This window comes from Hemitrygon akajei, chromosome 18 (genome assembly GCF_048418815.1).
Source record: "Hemitrygon akajei chromosome 18, sHemAka1.3, whole genome shotgun sequence".
NCBI classification, from domain to species: Eukaryota; Metazoa; Chordata; class Chondrichthyes; order Myliobatiformes; family Dasyatidae; genus Hemitrygon; species Hemitrygon akajei.
This window is the reverse complement of record NC_133141.1, coordinates 63,311,649-63,333,445: the sequence shown is the minus strand read 5'-3', so window position 1 is coordinate 63,333,445 and position 21,797 is coordinate 63,311,649. Positions and strand designations below refer to the sequence as shown.

General features: G+C 42.2%; 1 protein-coding gene across 3 annotated transcripts in view; it reads right to left on the bottom strand.

Annotated features, from left to right (window-relative positions):
• Positions 1-21,797, bottom strand: part of cacnb1 (calcium channel, voltage-dependent, beta 1 subunit) — a 464,251-nt gene that overhangs the window by 81,285 nt on the left and 361,169 nt on the right. For all 3 annotated transcript variants that reach the window (XM_073071735.1, XM_073071736.1, XM_073071738.1), the window contains exon 3: positions 169-288. In XM_073071735.1, the coding sequence (XP_072927836.1) occupies positions 169-288 (120 nt within the window). The remainder of the gene's footprint in view (positions 1-168; positions 289-21,797) is intronic.

The following is a 21,797-nucleotide window of genomic DNA, read 5'->3' as shown; positions in this document are numbered from 1 at the left end:
AGTGGAAGGTGGGTGAAGTGTCCCCACTTTGCTTGAACTTATCTGTGTGACTGATGACCTTGTGCTTGGGCCTCATTGTGTAACTGTTGGCTGTCAGGACCACAGGCATTCCTTCTGGGCCAGATTGTAATGACACGGTGCAGGTGAGCCGGTACCAGTCTATCTTACCTTTGCCTTCTCAAGTTGTGCCAAAGCTTGTCGCTCAGCCTCTTTGCGTAATGCCTCCCTGTCCTCCTCCAGAGAGACGTCAGAGTCTGATGGGCGGCTGGTGTAGGAGTCCGCTGAGCCCTGAGCAGGAAAATCACAGGAAACCGTTCTTATTATCTTGCCGGCATGTGGACTCCTTCCCTGCTTCGTGTATTGCCATTCACAGTGCCAATCTTTTGATACAATAGTAGCACATTTTGAGTGGTACCTTGGAACAGCTGGCAGAGCTGGTACCTCACAACTCTATCAATCTGGGTTCAATCCCGACATCTGCCTCTGTCATAGCCAAAGTAAATTTATTATCAAGTGTCACTATATACTATTTTGAGAGTCATTTTCTTGCAGGTACTTACAGGAAAATAATGAATAGCATTTATGAAAAATTATTGATAAACAAAGACCGACAAACAACCAATGTTCAAAAGAAGACTAATTGTGCAAACAAAAAAAGTGCTGAGAACAGAAGTTGTAGAGTCCTTGAAAGTGAGCCTGTGAGTTGTGGAATTGGTTCCAGAGTTGAGGTCAGTGTGTGGAGTCTGCACAGTCTTCTTGTGGCCATATATGGCTCCTCCCGGGATTCTGGTTTCCTCCCACATCCCAAAGACATACAGGTTGGTGGATTTATTGGCTGCTGGTAACTGGTCCTAGTGGGTGTGTGAGGGATAGAGTCTGTGGAGAGGTAATGGGAATGTAGGGAGAACAAAATGGGATGAGTGTCAAAGTGGTTAAATGGTTGCTTGATAGCCAGCGCAGATGTGATGGGCCTGTTTCTATACTAAGTATGACTGTATCAGTAATATATAACTGCCCTCGAAACAAAACTCTGAGTTTCAAATACAAAGTGCTCTATCTCCAGTTATAATCTCTTGTGCTGGTTTGAATGATGTAGACTGTTGTGGACTTAAGCCTCTTGGAGATTTCACTCTTGCAGATTGGTTAATTAGTTTATGATTGATACATGTGTGAAAATACAGTGGAAAACCATGTTAGCACAGTATCCCAATCTATTGACCTCTCATCCAATGCACAGCACTTTATGTGGGATGTTATCAAATGGCTTTGGCTATCGATATTTATTGCTTACTTATTTATTATCATTCTTTCATTCTTTTTTATTTGCACATTATGTTGTCTTTTGCACACTAGTTGAACGCCCAAGTTGGTGCGGCCTTGCATTGATTATATTATGGTTATTATTCTATTAATAATTTATTGTGTATGCCCGCAAGAAAAAGAATCTCAGGGTTATATATGGTGACATTTATGTACAAAGGTACATTGATAATAAACTTACTTTGAACTTTGAAAACCTGTCTTGCATACTATCCATATAAAGCATTTCATTACAAGAGTGCATTGAGATAGTACACAGTAAAGCAATAAGAATGCAGAATAAAGTGTTACAGTTAAAGAGAGAGGGCAGTGCAGGCAGTCACTGAGGTGCAAGGCCATAACAAGGCAGATTGAGAGATAAAGTGTCCAAATAATAATTGAAATATTTGAAAATTTGTATTTTTGCATGGAAATGAGTTTATTTGAGTTTAGGGTAGTCTAATCCTTAGTATTTTACAGAGTTATTCTGAACATACTAACTCATTGCTCACAATTATTAGATGCTTTACCCAATTTGAACCTGTGCGTGTGTGTGTGTGTGTGTGTGTGTGTGTGTGTGTGTGTGTGTGTGTGTGTGTGTGTGTGTGTGTGTGTGTGTGTGTGTGTCTGTGTATGTGTGTGCACGTGCATGTGTCTGTGTGGGCACATGTGAGTATGCCTGTGTGTCTGTGTCTGTGTATGTGTGTGTGAGTGTGTGCATGTCTGTGTATCCGTGTGTATGTGTGTGTATATGCACGTGTGTGTGTGCACATGTGTGTCTGTGTATACGCGCGCGTGTGTGTTTGTGCTTGTTTGTCTGAGTGAATGTGTGAGGGAATGTGTGTGTTTTTTTGTTTTGCAGGGTATGGACTGGAGGCGAGTATGGGAGATTCATTTCAATCCTGTTAACAACATAGGAAACAGCAGGAAGAGTAAGTCAAAATACTCCTTGAATCTGCTTTGCCATTCAACAAGATCACAGCACCATTTTCTTACCCTATTTCATTCAATTCCTCTAATGGCCAGACTGTATTACTCAGCAGTGCTTCATAAAAGGAATATTGTGTTACTGAGCAGAGCAGAGGATATGAGGAGTGAAAAAGTTGTTTGCCAGCCAACCTCAACCCAGAAATCAAATGAATAAATGGAGCTCTGTAATTAAATGAAGTCTCACATGGTGAGTCGGGTGACTGAAAGGGAATAAAAATCTACATTGGATGTAGGTGTGAATGCTAGCTTTAAGGAAAACCAACGCGAGCTTGTAGTGTGGATACAGCTATGATCTCTGTACAGTTAAATCCCAGATTGGCTTTGGAACCTAAAGACATTGTTGCACCTTTCAAAATTTTTGGATGAGAGTCTGTACAATAATGAAGGGCACTGGGGTATGAAGCAAGACAGTATACCCACACCCAACCATGGAGCTCCTTATTCATTCTCAGAATATAACAACCACATTCCCTTCACACCTGCTGCTGGCAGTGTCCACCATACTCCTGGTGAGCATTACCAGGCACTACTGCATCATTACAGGTGGTGATTTCCATGTGACACTACTGACTGGCTTGCTCTTGGAGACCAATGTAAAAGATCTCATGTCATTTCCGATGAGATTCTCCCAGTGCCCTGGCCAATTGCCTTACACTCAGTACTGTCAAAGATGGACTAACTTGTCACGTAGTTCATTACTGTTTTGTTGGCTTCCTATGCACAAACTGCTGTCAACTTTCAGTACGGAAACACAACCATGGCATTTCAAAGGTTATTAATTGACTGTAGAAGCTTTGGACATTCTGCAGATGTGACATTACGCAGAAGGATAAGCAGAGCTAAAACAGGATAACTGGCACATGAGGTGATGAGTATTTAAAGATTAAATCTATTTATCACATGTACATACAGTCAAATGCATCATTTGCATCAAATCAAATCAGAGACGATTGTGCTGGGCAGCCTGTAAGTATCGCCACGCTTCTGGCGCCAACATAGCATGTCCACAACTCACTAACCCTGTACTGTACATCTTTGAAATGTGTGAGGAAACCCACAAAGTCACTGGGAGAACGTAGAAGCTCCTTACAGACAGTGATCGGAATTGAACCCTGATCGGTAATTGCTGGCACTGTTAAAGTGCTATGCTAAGCACTACATTACCATACCACCCACATTCTTTATTTTATATAAATACATTATTTATTATATATAGAGAGTATTTATGCTCAGCTCTAATCTCCTCCCAACCATCAACACAAACCCTTTCTTCATTAGCTATTTACTTCAATCCTCTTAAATTTACAGAAAGAAGGACTCGACAACTCATGTTCTCAATATTATTTATTTATTTGTTTATTTGTATCTGCATAGATTGTCTTCTCCTGTGCATTGGTTGTTAGTCACTTTTTGTTTGTGTGTAGCTTTTCATTGATTCTGTTGTATTTCTTTATTCTATTGTGAATGTCTGTGAATTGCAGGGTAGTATATGGTGACATATACACACTTTGATAATAAATTTATTTTGAGCTTTGAACTTTGAAGAGTTGTTTCAGCTACAACTGAACAACTTGGGCATTTGTTCTCTTGAGTTTAGGGAACTGAGAGGTGTTTCAAACTGTGGTGAGAACATGGTGCACTGCTATCATGTGGGAGAGACATATGTCCATTGATACCAGTACAGAGAAGACCTGTCAGGTTGATACCTGGATAAATCGATGGTCTTATGAGTATTGATTATGTATATAGAACATAGAATAGTATAGCATTGGGCAGGCCATTTGGCCAAAGATGATGTGCCGGTCTTGAGTAGATTCATACTCTTTGGAGCTGAGAACTAGAGATGAGCTTCATGAAGCATACGGGATTCTGAGCATGCTTGCTTGGGTACACATTTCCCTGGTCTGAGAATTTAGAACAAGGGGAAATTGTCTCTGAATAACACCATTTTCATTTGAAACTGTATGGAGGAACAATCTGTTCCCTTGTAAGATTATGAATCTTTGGAAAACACAGTACAGGATCTTTGGCCCATGATGTTGCCCTGACCTTTTAACCTGATCCTCAATCTTCCTTCTCATCCCATCTTCCTGTTGTCATAATAGGGATAAAGTTCCCCATGTGCTTACTTACTATGCCACAAGCTCTGTATTGAGTACATGATTTGATGGTTCTGGGCTTATAGTCCCTGCAGTTTGGAAGGATGGGGGATTGTCTCTCATTGAAATCTACCAAAATTGAAAGGCTTTGATAGAGTGGATACAGAAAAGATGTTTCCAACAGTCTAGGACCAGAAAGTACCATCTTAGAATAGAAGGATATCCCTTTAAAACAGAGATGAGGAGGAATTTCTTTAGCCAGAGGGTGGTGAATCTGTGGAATTCATTGCCACAGGTGGCTGTGGAGGCCAAGTCATTTTGTATATTTGAAGTGGAGGTTGATAGATTCTTGATTAGTAAGGGCAACAAAGGTTACAGGAAGAAGGCAGGAAAATGCGGTTGAGAGGGATAATAAATCAGTCATGAGCAAATGGTGGAGCAGTCTCAATAGGCTAAATGGTCTAATTCTGCTCCTATGTCTTATGACATCACTGAAGGTGGCAGTGACCTCCATCACCACCAGCCTGGAGTTGTGCATATCGAGTGATACAGCATAGAAATGGGCCATTCAGTTCACTATAACCACGCTGACCCATCAATATTTATCCCATCTTCCAGCAGATGGTCATAGTCCTCTGTACCTGGGTATTTCAAGTGCTTCTCCAGACACATCTTGGATGTTATCAGCATCTCTGCTTCCACTAGTCCAGGTAGACATTACTCGCTGAATGTGTCAGGATCCCCTTAGATCCCCCCTAGACTCCTTACCCCTTACCTTAGCTCTATTTCATCTAGTTTTATTCACTTCAGATAAGGGGGAAAGTTTCTTGCAGTCTACCCTATCAAAACCATTATTATTTTATACACCTCAGTATTGACTCCTCTTAACCTCCCCCACTCTGTGGAGAACAGAAATAGACACCCTGACCCCTTGCACTCTCTCATAACTGAGAGCTGAGAGCTCCATTCCTAGTGAACCTCTTCTGCAACTCCCACCCTAATTTCTATTTATTTATTTATACGTACAAAACAAAAACAAAGAACAATACAGCACAGTACAGGCCATTTGGCCCACAATGTTGTGCCGACCCTCAAACCCTGCCTCCCATATAACCCTCCACCTTAAATTCCTCCATATACCTGTCTATAGTTACTTAAACTTCACTAGTGTGTCTGCCTTCACCACTGACTCAGGCAGTGCATTCCATGCACCAACCACTCTCTGAGTGAAAAACCTTCCTCTAATATCCCCCTTGAACTTCCCTCCCCTTACCTTAAAACCATGTCCTCTTGTACTGAGCAGTGGTGCCCTGGGGAAGAGGTGCTGGCTGTCCACTCTGTCTATTCCTCTTAATGTACAGCATGGTAACAGGTCTTCTGGCCCAATGAGTGCCCAGTTACACCCAATTAACCTACTAACTAGTACATCCTGGACGTGGAGGAAACTGGAGTATCCAGAGGAAACCAATACAAACACTGGAAGAACGTACAAACTCCTTACAGACAATGGCGGGAATTGAACCCGGGCTTCTGGTGTTGTAAAGAGTTATGCTAACTGCTACAATATGCTTAATTCATCCAAGTGACATGATTTAGGTTTCTTAAAATAAACACAGCACGTAACACCTAAAAATATTGTGCCTCATGACAGTGTTTATATTTCCTTGTTGTACAATGTTCTAATTGTGGGAGTCAAGTACTAGCAGCCACAGTCTTGGACCATTGACCAAAGTTACGAACTTTTCACAACAGCTGAGGAATTCCAATTCAGTTATGTTGTAAGTCTGGAACTTCTAGTTTTGGTAACATTAATCAAGAGATTAATGTTGTCTACATTGTCATTCAAACTCATCTCGATCACTAGTGTTGCTCAGTGGAGTAATTCTGCCATCCCAGCCAGAGGATGAATCTGTGGAATTCATTGCTACAAATGGCTGTGGAGACCAAGTCATTGGGTATATCTAAAGTGGATGTTGATAGGTTCTTGATTAGTAAGGGTGTGAAAGGTTATAGAGAGAAGGTGGGGGAATGGGGTTGACAGAGATAATAAATCAACCATGATAGAATTATGGAGCAGACTCGATGTGCTGAATGGTCTATTTCTGCTCCAATGTCTTATGGTCTTATGGTTGTATCTCCTTAAGGTTTTTATAGCTGGAGGTGGTAGTGGGGATAAGCTCCAAATGGCGAGCATCTCAAATAGCCTCTGACAGCTCCTGGCCTTCACATGTGGCTTAGTTACTAAGCTCAGTGGAACCGTTTCGACTGACAGGAGACACTGACATGGGTTACTGGTGCCTTAAAACCAGTCGCTTTGGGCAGATGAGTCTCATCAGCCATGGTTGACAGCTCATCTAGGAGAAGGAAAACTCTGATCTCAAAACTCTGCTGCCTTATCCACTCATGGGGAAGGCTTCAGATGTCAATCCCAAGGGAAAAATCCGGAGCTGGACTCCCTAAGGCAGTCTTACATTGAGCTCAAATTTGACTGGTAACTCCTACAATGCTGCTGGTGCCAAACTGTGTCAGTCTCTGCTGTTCCTTTGGATTCATCAGCTGCATGGAGAGGGGGAGCCTGTTGAAATGAGCAACAGCTTGCTCTCTGTATTGTACTGCCTTGTCTTGCGTACCATGTAGACAGCTAGGATGCGATATCCATGGCTCAGACATATCAATGCAATTGATTGTAAACTAACTCCTCAGCTCAGGCAGGTGTCCAGGGAATTAGACAATAGACACTTGCGTTGTGGGGTTGTCCACATCCCATGACTGAATTTAAAAGCAAACAAGACACCCCTTCCCTCACACAAATCAAAAAAGACCCAGTAAAGGGGCAGTCTTTGAACCATCGCTAATCCAGCTCTCAAGAAGTGGTGACCATGCACCAAGAGCAAGCAGGACAAGTGCCACACCTGTCCCTACACCACCTCCCTCACTACCATTCAGAGCCCTAAACAGTCCTTCCAGGTGAGGCAACAATTTACCTGTAAGTTTATCGGGATCATCTACTCCTGGTGTGGCCCCCTCTACATCAGTGAGAACCAAAAGATTGGGGGATCACTTTGTCGAGCAACTTTGCTCCATCTGGCACAAAAGGCAGGATTTCCTGGTGGCCACACATTTCAATTCGACTTCCTCTTCCTAATCTGACATGTTGGTCCATGGCCTCCTCTACTGATAAGTTGAGAACCCTGGTTGGAGGAGTAACACCTCTTATTCCATCTGGGTACCTTTAACCTTAATGCATGAGCATGATTTTGCTCATTTCTGGTCATTTCTCCCACTTCCCTTTTTCTCTTTTTCTATTCTCATTCTGGTTACCCATTAATGTCTTCTTTTCTCTTCACCTGCACATCACTTCCCTTTGGTTCCCCTCCTCCTTCCCTTTCTTCCTTGGCCCACTCTTATCAGATTCCTCCTTCTTCAGCCGATCACCTTTTTCCCAGCTTCTTACTTCTTCCTCTCTCCCCCACACACCCACCTTCTCACTCACCTGCTCTCACCTATCACCTACCAGCTTATACTCTCTCCCTCCCCTTCCCTCTTATTCTGGCTTCCACTCCCCTTCCTTTCAAGGTCTGATGAGAGGTTTTGGCCTGAAATATTGACTGTTCATTTCCATCCATATGTGCAGCCTGACCTGCTGAATTCCTCCAGCAATTTGCATGTGTTGACCATTTACTTCATTTCTTCTCTCTGGTCTCTCAATCTACTTTATTCCCTTTTAAAAATTATGATCAGCTTTGAGTCCTGTCGGAACTGCTTCGGTTAGCATCTATGGGATACTGACGGAAATCCTCTCTATGGGAGAGTGACCTGCCACTACAGCTCTATTGTAAGGGTGCCAGATTGCAGTCACACCATTGAGACAATACAACTGTTCAGTGTGTGGCTGCCAGCAAGATGAACTTGATATGTAGCACAGTACGGACAGGTTTGATTTAAACCAGTTTTTTATCACAGCCATTTCGACACTCATTGGCCACTTTATTAGGTAATGCAAATGTCTAATTAGGCAATCATGTGGCAGTAACTCAATACATAAAACCATGCAGACATGGTCTAGAGATTTAGTTTTTGTTCAGACCAAACATCTGAATGGGGCAGAAATGTGATTCAAGTGATATTGATATTGTTGGTGCCAGACGGAATGGTTTGAGTATCTCAGAAACTGCTGATCTCCTGGAATTTTCACACACAACAGTCTCTGGAGTTTACAGAGAATAGTGTGAAAAACAAAAACACCCAGTGAGCAGCAGCTCTGTGGGTGAAAATGCCTTGTTAATGAGAGATGTCAGACAAGCATGGCCAGACTGTCTCAAGCTAACAGGAAGGCAACAGTAACTGAAATAATCCACACATTACAACAGTGATGTGCAGAAGAGCACATTGACATGTGAGAGATTGACATGTTCGATTGCACAAAAGATAACTGGGGTGATGTATATTGAGTGAATTTAGCAGTATTTTAAAGCAAATGGGAAATGAATACCAGATGTGCTGAGTATAATTGGTGGAAGAGCATACAGTTTGCTTAGAAGTTTAACTGCTCCAATCAAACCAGCCACAATGAGTTTTGCTGAGATTGTGAACGTAATGCAGGAATATTTAAAACCAAAACCATTTTTAATTGCAGAACGCTTTAAATTTCATAAGTGGAATCAAAAGAAAAGGTACTCCACTTCAGCTTACATGGCTGAAGTGAAGAAATTGTCCAAACATTGTCAGTTCAGTAATGGGCACAATGATGCACCGAATGATTATTTAGTTTGTGGAAACTTACAAGAAAGTGTTCAAAAATGGCTCCTACCTGAAGTGCAACTTACTCTTAAAAGAACAGTTGAAATTGCTGTACCAATGGAAACAGCAGCCAGAGATACAATTGAGTTGCATTCAGGAGTGAGAGTGAGCGGTGAACAAAATTGCAATGTCTAAACAGAAACCCGCATACCTGAATAAATTGTGTGACCATTGTGCCAGGGGCTCATGTACACCAGACCAATATAGATTTAAATGCAAAACTTGCAGAAAATGTGACAAAGTAGGGCACATACAAAGAGCATGTTGGGCAGACAAAAATAAATGGACTGCACAGGGAAGATAAAAAGATAAAAAGTCAAGTTGCAGTTTCAAAAAGAGCATTAATATGAATGTCATTGATGAAAAATCTGATAATGATGAGAGTGACACAGGATCAGATAGCCTTGAGATTTACAATATGAAAAATAACAAGCAATATAGCTTACACGAGAAGTAAATGGCAAATTAATCAAAATGGAACCGGACACCGGCTCGGCTGTTTCAGTCATTGCACAAAATGAGTTTGAATGGCATTTCAAAGATACTGAACTGAAGCCTGCAGATATCCAACAAAGAACTTATACTGGAGAAATGGTAACTGCTGTGGGAATGACATTCGTAGCAGTGAATTACAACAACCAACAAGCCACATTGGGCTTGTATGTGGGAAAAACAGGAGGGCCAGCATTGTGGGGGCTCGTGAGTGGCTGAGACAACTATAACTTGATTGGAGATCCATCTACAAGTTGCATGCCACATCCCCTTCAATAGAGACAATGGAAAGCAAATTAATAAAGGTACTGGATGATGCCACAGCAGTGTTCAAGGATGGCAATGGAAAACTCAAACATATTAAGAATAAAATAGTGCAAAATGAAAATGTCATACCTAAGTTTTACAAAGCCTGTCTGTTTCCATACACAATCCATGGTAAAATAACCAGTGAGCTAGATTGCATGAGGGCTGGAGGAATTCTTTCCAAGGTTGAGTAGAGCCCATGGGCAACACCAGTAGCCCCAGTAGCCAAGAAGAATCGATCTGCCAGGATCGGTGGTGATTTTAAGGTCACTATCAACCCAGTACTGAAAGTAGATCAATACCCTCTACACAATATAGAGGATATTTTTGCAGGAAAACACTTCGGCAAAGTGGACTTAGCTGAAGCCTACCTGTAAATGGAGGTGGAAGAAGAGTCTAAAGTGTTTCTCACCAGAAACACTCACAAAAGGCTTTATTGCTACAATAGGCTTATTTTTGGAGTAGCAACTGCACTTGCACTTTGGCAGAAAGCGATGGACCAGGTGCTGCAAGGCTCACAGGCACTTAGTGTTACCTGGATGACATGATTGTTACCGGTGACGATGACAAGGAACATCTCCAAAATCTCAAGACAGTGTTAGAAAGATTGGAAGATTATGGACAGTGAGCACAATGCAACTAGTGTGAATTCTTTAAACCAAACATCACTTACTGTAGTCACACCATTGATGCACAAGAATTACACAAGTGTCCTGAGAAAATTCAAGCAGTGGTGGATGCCACAAGGCCAAGGGATGTGTAACAGTTGTGGTCCTTTTTAGCATTTGTCTATTACTATAACAGGTCCCTGCCTAACCTGTCTACTGTGCTCCAACCCTTGAACTCTTTACTACAGATCGGGAAGAAATGACAATGGACAAAGCAGTGCGAGGTAGCTTTCCAAAAGACAAAGGAAATTGTGATGTCAGTCACTACTCACACATCATGATTCACATCATCCAGTGAAGCTTGCCTGTGATGCTTCGCCTTATGGTACAGGTGCAGTCATGTCACATTTATCAGTGATGGAAGTGAACACCCCACAGCCTTTGCATCACATTCCCTTACTGCTGCAGAGAAAAATTGCACAGAATGACAGAGAGGCCTTGAGTTTAATTTGAGGTGTAAAATGTTTCAATCAGTACCTGTATGGGAGAGAGTTTACCCTTGTTACTGATCATCAACCCCTAGTGTCAATTTTCAATCCACACAAGGGTGTCCAACTAACAGCAGCATGAATGCAGATATGTTCTCTGTTTCTTGGAGAACACATTAACAAGGTCAAATTCAAGAGGATGACTAATCATGAAAGTGCTGATGGATTGTCCTGTTTACCCTTGGAAAAGGAAATAACTGAAAAATTTACAGAAGATGTCATTACTCTTGACATGTTCTCCCTAATGCAAATCAAAAGTCTCCCTACTACAGCAGATGATCCAAAGGGAAACCAGAAAGGACCCCACTCTGCCTCATGTCTACATGGCCACCCAAAATGGCTGGAAAGTGCAGCAGAAATCCCTGTTCACCCATTTTTACCAATGCCAGAATGAACTTCCCCATGACAGGGGTTGCCTTATGTGGTTATCGAGAGTGATTGTACCATCCAAGCTGAGAGCTGAAGTATTGGAGGAGCTACTGTACATGTCAGTCATCTAGGCAAGGTCAAAATGAAAACATTGGCTCAAAGCTTTGTCTGGAGGCCTGGTATAGATCAGTAGATTGAGCAGATTGCTATGCACTATTCAGGATGCCAACACATCCAGAAGATGTCAAGAACAGCACCTCTCCATCCCTGGGAATGTCCTGCATTGCCCTGGCAGAGGATTCATGTAGATTTTGCCAGACCATTCATGAGCACAAATTTCTTGGTAGGACAGAAGTGATTCCAATAGTCTCCACTCCAGGCTCGCACACTGATGATATGTAGAAAAGCTTCTTCTCAAGGGCTGGTGTTCTAGAACACTTAGTCAGTGACAATGGACCACAGTTTGTTGTGGAAAAATTTCAGTCATTCCTGAAAATGAATGGAATAAGACACATTACATCTGCCTCATTCATCCAGTTACAAACGGCTTGGCAGAAAGATTTGTCCAAGTATAAGGAATGCACTTTGCAAGCAATGTCAGCAGAACACACTACACTGACACTGAATCAAAAGCTCTTCAATTTCCTCCTTACATCCTTGCATATCACAATGCAGCACACTCCACAACCAACAACTCACCAGTTCTGCCACCCCTTGTCGCATGCTTGGATCTCTTCAAACCCAGTCTCAGAAGGATTATGTAGGACAAACAACTGAGACAAGTTGAGGCCTCCTCAAACAAGGAGGTTCAATGTTTTACTCCTGGACAGGCAGTCCTGGTGAGGGACTACAGAGGTGATCAAAAGTGGGTACTTGGAAAAATTAAGGACAGAACTAGACCACTCTCCTACACAGTGGAGATTGTGTCTGATGTCATCTAGAGACAAAATATTGATTAGTTGAGGAGAGAGTCAACTGTAGAGAAGAAAGCTGCCCAGAGCTGTCAGAACCACTATATATAGATGATTGGAGAGCAATATGTTAAATATTTGAATTGAAATGCATTCTATATTGAGTTAGAGTTTATACTAGAAGTACTGTGTATTTAACATTTCTGTAATATTTGAGTAATATTGTTAATATGTTGTTTGATTAAGCATTCTTTGTTTGCATAATTCATTTTGGGTTATATGAAAAATATAGTACATGAATAGCATATGTCATTATGCCACCACATCATATTATAAGTGCATGGCTTACTAAAGTAAAATTAAACTAAATCCCCGCATCCCAGACTACCATGCTTTTCTTTGAATTCATTTTATGTTTTGGAATTACAAGACTTAACGACAATGACTTGAGGTCACACAGTTTTGTTCCTCCTTATTCTAGTGTGTTGTTGGGTGAAGCCAAATACATGACTTAAATGGCATTATTTTTGACAGCCAATCATATGACAGCAACCATGATGCCCCAGGATTACCAGCTGTGATTGGACACATTCTTATGAGTCCCACCTGACTCCAATTAGCCCACCCAAATCATTACTCTACTCTCATTGCCAATAAGATATGTAAATTTAAATACTGGTGTTTGAAGAAGGTGTAGAAGGAAACAATGGAGGGGAATTTTGCCCTCAGTTGCTAGCATTATTCAGTCAAAGTTCACTGACATCAACACTGAACTAAACCACAACCTATGGACTCACTTTCTAGGACTCTACAACTCATGTTATCAATATTATTTATATATTATTTTGTTTTGCTTTTTGTATTTGTGCAGTTTGACATATTTTGCACATTGGCTGCTTTGTCCATTTTTTTGTGTGTAGTTTTTCATTGATTCTATTCTGTTTCTTTGTATCTACTGTGAATGCCTGCAAGAAAATAACTTTCAAGGTAGTGTCTGGTGACGTGTACATACTTTGATAATAAATTCACCTTGAACTTTGAAACAGCTGTGGGTTGTGTTCTGCTTTTGAAATTTGGTTCTGCTAAAGTTTAGGGCAAGGGTGTGTTTCTGCCCTATTATTTGAGCTGGAACTTAATTGGTTTTAATCAATTAAAACAAAGAAACACCCCTGAGTGGATAGATCTTAATCTATTAATTTACACTAAGATTCCCATCTATCTTGACAAACCTTTTTTTTAGACAATAGAATTCTGTGCAAGCAATTGATGCCAATATTCCAGGACATAGGAAACAGAATCAGATGCATCCTATTCTTGCGTCTTCTACAACATTCAATAAGATGATGGCTCATAGTTTACTGCTACTCTGCTCTAACCCCATTGCTCATAATTCACTGAACATCTTAAAACTTAATGATCTAATCTATTAATTCTGCTTTAAGAATGCTGTGTGTGGGATTTCAAAGTCTTTACAGTTTACTGACCAATCCCTTTTGTTTGTGGGGTATGTAGATCAGTGACACTACTGAAAAATAACGTGTTGGAAAAAGGCAAATTCACTGGAATTTTGAAGAATGGGGGGGGTGGGGGAATCTCATTGAAACCTTGCAAATATTTAAAGGCTTAGATAGTGTGGATGTGGAGAGGGTGTTTTCAATAGTAGGAGAGTTCAGGACCAATGGGTACAGCCTCAGAATCCAATGATGTTCCTTTAGAACAGAGATGAGGAGGAATTTCTTTGGTCAGAGGGTGGTGAATCTGTGGAATTCATTATCACAGATGGTTGTGGAGGCCAAGTTACCAGGAATATTTAAAGCAGAAATTGATAAGTTCTTGATTAGTAAGGGCATTAAAGATTATGGGAAGAAGGCAGAAGAAAGGTGCTGAATAGGTTAATAAGTTAACCATAATGGAATAGCAGAGCAGACTCAATATTGAATGGCCTAATTCTGTTTTATGGTCTATGGAAGGGGTGGCCAACCTTTAACATTCCATGTGTCAATTTTTTCATTCACAAGTCCAGATGCACCATACAACTCTTGTGCCCCCATTCAATTCTTGTAAAAATATGTTAATATAGAACTCGTGCATGAAAAAATCTCATCTGATCTCGTGCGTGAAAAAATTGACGCATTGAATGTAAAAGGTTGACCACCCCTGGTCTATGGTCTTATAGAATAAAAGTGGTTGGAGATTACACAGAAGGAAATGATTATGTTGAAGAAATAATCAACAGAAGCCTATTGGCCTGGGCTGTACAATTGTTGTTTTTCTTGTATTATAACTTTCTTATGCTTATTCGTATTTTTATATAATCACCTGCTGTATATATATATATATATATATGTGTGATTGTTCAGTGAAATGGCCATGTGCAAACCATCGGGCAGGAAGTACAGAAGCCTGAAGTATTATACCACCAGGTTTAAAAACACTAACTTGCAAATTCCCTTCAACCATTAAGTTCTTGAACTAACTGGCAAAAATTCCAGTTTAGCAACATTATGCAAAACACACAAAATGCTGGAGGAACTCAGCAGTCCAGGCAGCGTGTATGGAGAAGAGTACAGTCGACATTTCAGGCCAAGACCCTTCAGCAGGACTCAACATGTTGACCACTTTACACTGAAATGGACTGCTGTTTTTTGTTAATTCTTTTCTTTCATATAAGTAGGACTGCTACATTGAGCAAAAGGTGAGATTTCCTGGTGTCCACCCATCTTAACTCTACTTCCTATTCACATTCTGACACATCAGTCCATGCCCTTCTTCACTGTCATGATGAGGCCACTCTCAGTTTGGAGGTGCAATACCTCATATTCTGTCTGATGGCATGAACATCGACTTCTCTAACTTCCAGTAATGTCTCCCCACACCTTCTGGAACATGTTCAGGGAGCTGGCTACTTATGACCATCACATTAACATGAATGAATATGGAGGATCTGTGACTGGCTATATAGAAAAGTGAGAAAGTCACCATTATTTTAATATCTGTGAGGAAAATCAAAAGCCATGGTTGACAGCAGAGGTCTGGGCACTGCTGAGAGATTGGGATGCTGCTTTCAGATTGGGGGATTAGACAGCTCTCAAATCAGCAAGAGCTGCGCTTTCATGCACAATTGGGAAGACAAAACATGATTATTCACAAAGCACATGCAGCCATTTCTGTGACACGAGAGACACAATGTGCATGTGGCAGGGCATTCAGACCATAGCAAACTACAAGTCCATCCTGATAGGCTGAATATCTTTTACACATGGTTCAATGCATGGTACGACCACCCCACCCCCCAAGAGGCTGGCATTGTCTAGCCACAGCTGATGTGAGGGAGACCCTAGCCAGAGTTAAACCATATAAAAACTGCAGGGCCTGAGAACATACCTGGTCAAGTGCTGAGGGACTGTGCAGCCTAGTTAACAGGGGTTCTAATAGACATCTTCAACATCTCTCTGGAACAGTCCACTGTCCCCCCCATGCTTCATGGCAACCACCATCATCCCAGTGCCCAAAAGGGCAACAGTAAACTGTCTTAATGACTACCATCCAGTGGCTCTGACCTCAGTAGTACAGAAGTGCTTTGAGTGGCTGGTTATGAACTGCATTAATTCCCATCTTCCTGCTACATTGAATCCTTTCCAGTTCGCTTATTACTCAAATCGGTCCAGTGATTATGCCATAGCCTCTGCACTCCACTCTGTCCTGTCCCACCTGGAAAATGGTGCCTCATAGGCCAGGACGCTATTTATCGACTTCGGCTCGGCACTTAATATGATCACCCCTCAGAAGCTGGTTGGTAAACTCTCCACACTGGGCCCCAACACCTCTCCCTGTAACTGGATCCTGGACTTCTTGACAGAAAGGCCATAGTCAGTCCATGTTGGCAGCAAAATCTCTAGCTCCATCACGCTGAGCACCAGCTTCATGCTCAGCACGTGGCTGACATGTGACTGTACTGCTAGATTCAGTTCCAATCGAATCAAGTTTGCTGTTGACGCAACAGTGGTTGGCCTCAACGATGATGAGATGGTGCACGGGGAGAAGTAGAGTGGCTGTTAGAATGATGCACATCAATAACTGGAGTCTCAGTGTAGAGACAAAACCAAAGAGAAAATTGCAGATGTTATAAAGGTGCAGGCTGACCACTTGTCACTGCACATAAATGGCTCCTCTGTGGAGTGAACTAGGAGCACCAAGTTTCTAGGAGTGCACATAATGGACAATCTCACCTAGTCCCTCAATACTAGCTCTTTAGTCAATAAAGCTCAGCAGCGTCTCCACTTCCGGAGGAGACTGAGGTGATGTCTCGCCACCCCCCACCCCCTAGCCTCCATTCTAACCAATTTTTACAGAGTATACCGACTAGCTGCGTCATCGACTGGTACAGGAATTGCAAAGCATCTGACCGCAAGGCCCCAGAAGGATTGCACCGACTGCTGAGAGGATCACTGGGGTCTTTCTTCCACCCATCCAAGATATTTATCCAGAGCACTGCGCACGCAGAGCCCTTAGCATTGTCAATGATCTTGCCCATCTTCCCCAACCCCACCGTACCATCAGGCAGGAGGTACTGTACATTAGGACCAGGACTGTTCGGATGGGAAACAGCTTTCTCCTCCAGGCTGTGAGACGACTGAACTCCCTGTCACTACCCAGGTCGCATAACGTATAAAGTGCCAGTAGCATTTTACTGTTTGATTTTTAACATGCTGTAAATGAAACTTGTAATTTGTTAATTTATTTGTGGTAATATTACTTTATGTGTTATGTGTGGAGTTATATGTACTGTGTTGTGCCCCTTGGTCTAGAGGAATGTTGTTATGTTTGGCAATATAAATATATATGACTGAATGACAATAAACTTGAACTTTTCTGTTTTTTCATTCCTCATTCTGGTTCCCTTCCATCCCTTCACTTCTTTTCACCTGCCCATCACCTCCCTTTGGTTTCTCACCTCCCTTTCTTCCATGGTCTTCTATCCTCTCTTATTAGATTTCTTCTTCTTAAGTCGTTTACCTCTTACACTTATCACATCCTAGCTGCTTTACTTCATCCCCATCCTCCACCCACCCACCTTCCCCCAGATCTGGTTTCACCTATCATCTGCCATCTTATATTCTTCCCCATCCCCACCTTCTAATTGTGGCTCTGCCCCCTTTCTTTCCTGTCTTGATGAAGGGTCTCAGCCTGAAACTTAGACTGTTTATTCCATTCTACAGATGCTGCCTGACTTGCTGAGTCAACTGACGTGCCAGCCTTAAGATCAGGATTCAATTCTTACTCCAGTTTGAAATAAGTTTGTACATTCTCTGCACTAGGATTTCCTCCAGGTATTCTGGTTTCCTCCCACAGTCCAAAGATGTACCGGTTGGTCGGTTTATTGGTTATTGTAAATTTTCCCATGATTAGGCTGGGGTTAATTAGGGGTTGCTGGGTAGCGTGGCTTGAAGGACTGGAAGGGCCTATTCTGTGCTGTATCTCAATAAATAAGATGAAGTGGCGATAAATTTAAGATTTGAATTCAACCTATCATTGCTTCAGCACAGGATAAACTTGCAGTATTTAGTAATGGAGTCTACTGGGACACAAGAGCTACAGACTGAGCCTTGCATAGGCACACTCAAAAGAATATCAGGAAGTGATTGAAAGATACAGCATGGAAACAGGCCCTTTGGCCCACTGAGCCCATGCTGACCATCAACTTCCTATTGAAACTAATAGAACATAGAACATTATGGCACAGTACAGGCCCCTTGGCCCATAAAGTTGTGTTGATCTTTTAACCTACTCAAATATCAATCTAACCCTTCCCTCCCACGTAACCCTCCATTTTCTTTTCATCTATGTGCCCATCTAAGAGTTTCTTAAGTGTTCCTAATGTATTTGCCTCTACTACCAGTCCACAAACCTACCACTTTCTGTGTGAAGAACATGCCTCTAACATTCCCCCTATACTTTTCTCCAATTGCCTTAAAATTATGCCCCCTCATATTAGTAGCAGTCAGCGTGTAGCAGTCAGTGTGACAGTTCGGAGCATTCCTAAGTTCAGAGTTCAATTTGAGTGCTGTTGTGTAAGGAGTCCCTGTGGAAGGCGTGGGTTTTCTCTGGGTGCTCCACTTTCCTCCCACAGTCTAAAGACTTATCGGGTAGGTAAATTGGTCATTGTAAATTGTCCTGTGATTAGGTGAAGGTTAATCAGGATTGTAGGGTTGCTAGGGCAGTGTGGCTTGAGGGGCCGGAAGGGGCTGCTTCATGCTAGGAGAACGTTTCACTGAACACCTACGCTCTGTCCGCCAGAGAAAGCAGGATCTCCCAGTGGCCACACATTTTAATTCCACGTCCCATTCCCATTCTGATATATCTATCCATAGCCTCCTCTATTGTCAAGATGAAGCCACACTCAGGTTGGAGGAACAACACCTTATATACCGTCTGAGTAGCCTCCAACCTGATGGCATGAACATTGACTTCTCTAACTTCCGTTAATGACCCTCCTCCCCTTCTTACCCCATCCCTGACGTATTTATTTATTTATTTATCTATCTGTCTATTTATTTGTTTATTTATTATTACCATCACTTTTCTCGCTCTCTCTTTTTTCTCTCTCTGTCCCTCTCACAATCACTCCTTGCCTGTTCTCCATCTCCCTCTGGTGCTCCCCTCCCCCTTTCTTTCTCCCTAGGCCTCCCATCCTATGATCCTTTCCCTTCTCCAGCTCAGTATCCCTTTTACCAATCACCTTTCCAGCTCTTAGCTTCACCCCCCCCCCCCCCCGGTCTTCTCCTATCATTTCGCATTTCCCCCTCTCCCCACTACTTTCAAATCTCTTACTATCTTTTCTTTCAGTTAGTCCTGGTGAAGGGTCTCGGCCCAAAACGTCGACTGTACTTCTTCCTATAGTTGCTGCTTGGCCTGCTGCGTTCCACCAGCATTTTGTGTGTGTTGCTTCATGTATACCTTTATCAAGTAACCTCTGCTTCACCTTCACTCCAAAGAAGTACTTGATTAATTCCCACCTTTTTTTATTCTCATCATCTCCCCCCAGATTCCAACACTCATCAACCAAGTTGTGGCACTCTACAGGAACCGATTCACCTACCAACCCAATCTAAACTGTGGGAGGAGTTGGGGCACCTGGAAGAAAACCCACATGGTCACAGGAAGAAGATGCAAACTTCAGATGGACAGCAGCCCGAGTCTCTGGCGCAGTTAAGACACTGGTTGTATCAATGGCACCACTCTCTGTGGCCCTTTAATCTTAAAAGAACTTGGTTTAGTCTGAGCCTTCCATATACTGGGGTGTCATGGTAGCATAGTGGCTAGCACAAGGCTATTACAGCTCGGAGCGTCAGAGTTTGGAGTTCAGTTCTGGCGTCATTTGTAAGGAATTTGAACGTTCTCCCTGTGACCATGTGGGTTTCCTCCACGTTCTCCAGTTTCTTTCCCCAGTCTAAATCCAAAGACGTACTGGTTAGTAGGTTAATTGGTCATTGTACATTGTCCCATGATTAGGCCAGTGTTAAATAGGTGGGCTCTAGGTGGTGTGGCTCGTTGGGCCAGAAGGGCCTGTATGCCGAAATAAGTAAATAAATTTTTTAAATTTGCTGGTTAACTTCTGAAATCCTACAGCGTAAGATATAAAACTTTAGAAGCAAGAGTTAACAGCCAAAGGCAACAAACAGAGCCACAAACTGTTTCGGATACTTCTGCTCCTGAAAGTCCAGTTAGTCTCACAGCAAACTTTGCATAAGTCCATTGGTATGTAAATAAGCATATGTCACTGGGGAAAACAGACAAGCAACTTGGAAATAGCACTGAACATATTCAACCTACCACTTCCACATCATCAAGTCCATAAAGGTACATCTCCACGTTCATCAGGAATAGATTGGAATCCAGCGTACACACACTGTTTTAATGGGCTTTTGCTTCCCTTTTCAGTTCTTTTCTTTTGTAGAATAAATGAAATAGGAACAACCATCTACTTTAGAAGATCCTCACTCTGACAGAGGGCACTGTCACCAAGGAAGTACAGCACATCTCCCAGAGGTAAGTACACCCACTGTGACTGTTTCCACTACAGAAAGCAACAAGGCCAGAAGTTCTAATGGAGGAGAAGGCGCTGGTTAGCGACCCAGCCTCGATTCAAGGCTTTGGTCCAAAATAGCTTACAGCAGATGACGCTGGCCCCACGATCTGATTCGTTGCCTGGAATCCAAGCAACTGTCAGAGTGACAGCAGGAGCCCCCTCTTTCTGATGTATGAATACATGTGGCTCTGTGGTATTCAAAGTGTTTGTGTGCATTTGTGCAGAGGGTTTGTGTTACATAACATGCTGAAGTTGTCAAAAGAAGTCTGTGATTCCTTTCCTCCTTCATGCTTTTCTTCCTGAAGTGTTTGAGGGATCAGGCATCTCAAATGTTTTAAATTGGTTTAACCTTGTGAAGAAAAGGTCAGCTGGGAGGAAGCAGGGTTTGGAAAGCGGGAATGAATTAGTACTTATTAAAGCAGACACTGGTGTATATTTGTGGTCTTCTGCTGCTGTAGCTCGTCCACTTCAAGTTCAATGTGTTGTGTGTTTAGGGAAGGTCTTCAGCACACCACATTGTTACGTGTGACTATTTGAGTTACTGTCACATTCCTGTCAGCTTGGACCAGTCTGGCCATTTCCCTCTGATCTCTCTCATTAACAAGACATTTCCACCCACAGAACGGCTGCTCACTGGATTTTTTTTTCTGAATCATTCTCTGTAAAATCTAGAGACTGTTAAGTGTGAAAATATCAGGAGATCAGCCACTTGGTACAGAACATAGAATATTACAGCACAGTACAGGCCCTTAGATGTTGTGCAGACCTTCTACTCTACTCAAAGATTAATCCCCCAACAAAGCCCTCTGTTTCCCTATCATGTCCCTTTTCAAAGTTCCCTATTTATCTGCCTCCTCCACAACCCCAGCAGCATTTTCCACGCACCCACCACTCAGTGTAAAAGACTTACCTCTGACATCTCCCCAATATATTCCTCCAATCATCTTAAAATTATGCCTCCTTGTATTAGCCATTTCTGTCCTGGGAAAGTGTCTCTGGCTGTCCACTTGATCTGTGCCTCTTATCATCTTGTACACCTCTATGAAATCACCTCTCATCCTCCTTTGCTGCAAAGTGAAATACCCTAGCTTGCTTAACCTATCCTCATAAGACATGTTCTCCAATGCAGGCAGCATCCTGGTAGATCTCCTTTGCAATCTCTCCATAGCTTCCACATTCTTCGTATAATGAGTGACAGGAACTGAACACAATGCTTCAAGTTTTGGGGTTTAATGGGGAAATAAAGAATGCCATTTATAGATTCAAAGAGAGGTACAACATGGAAA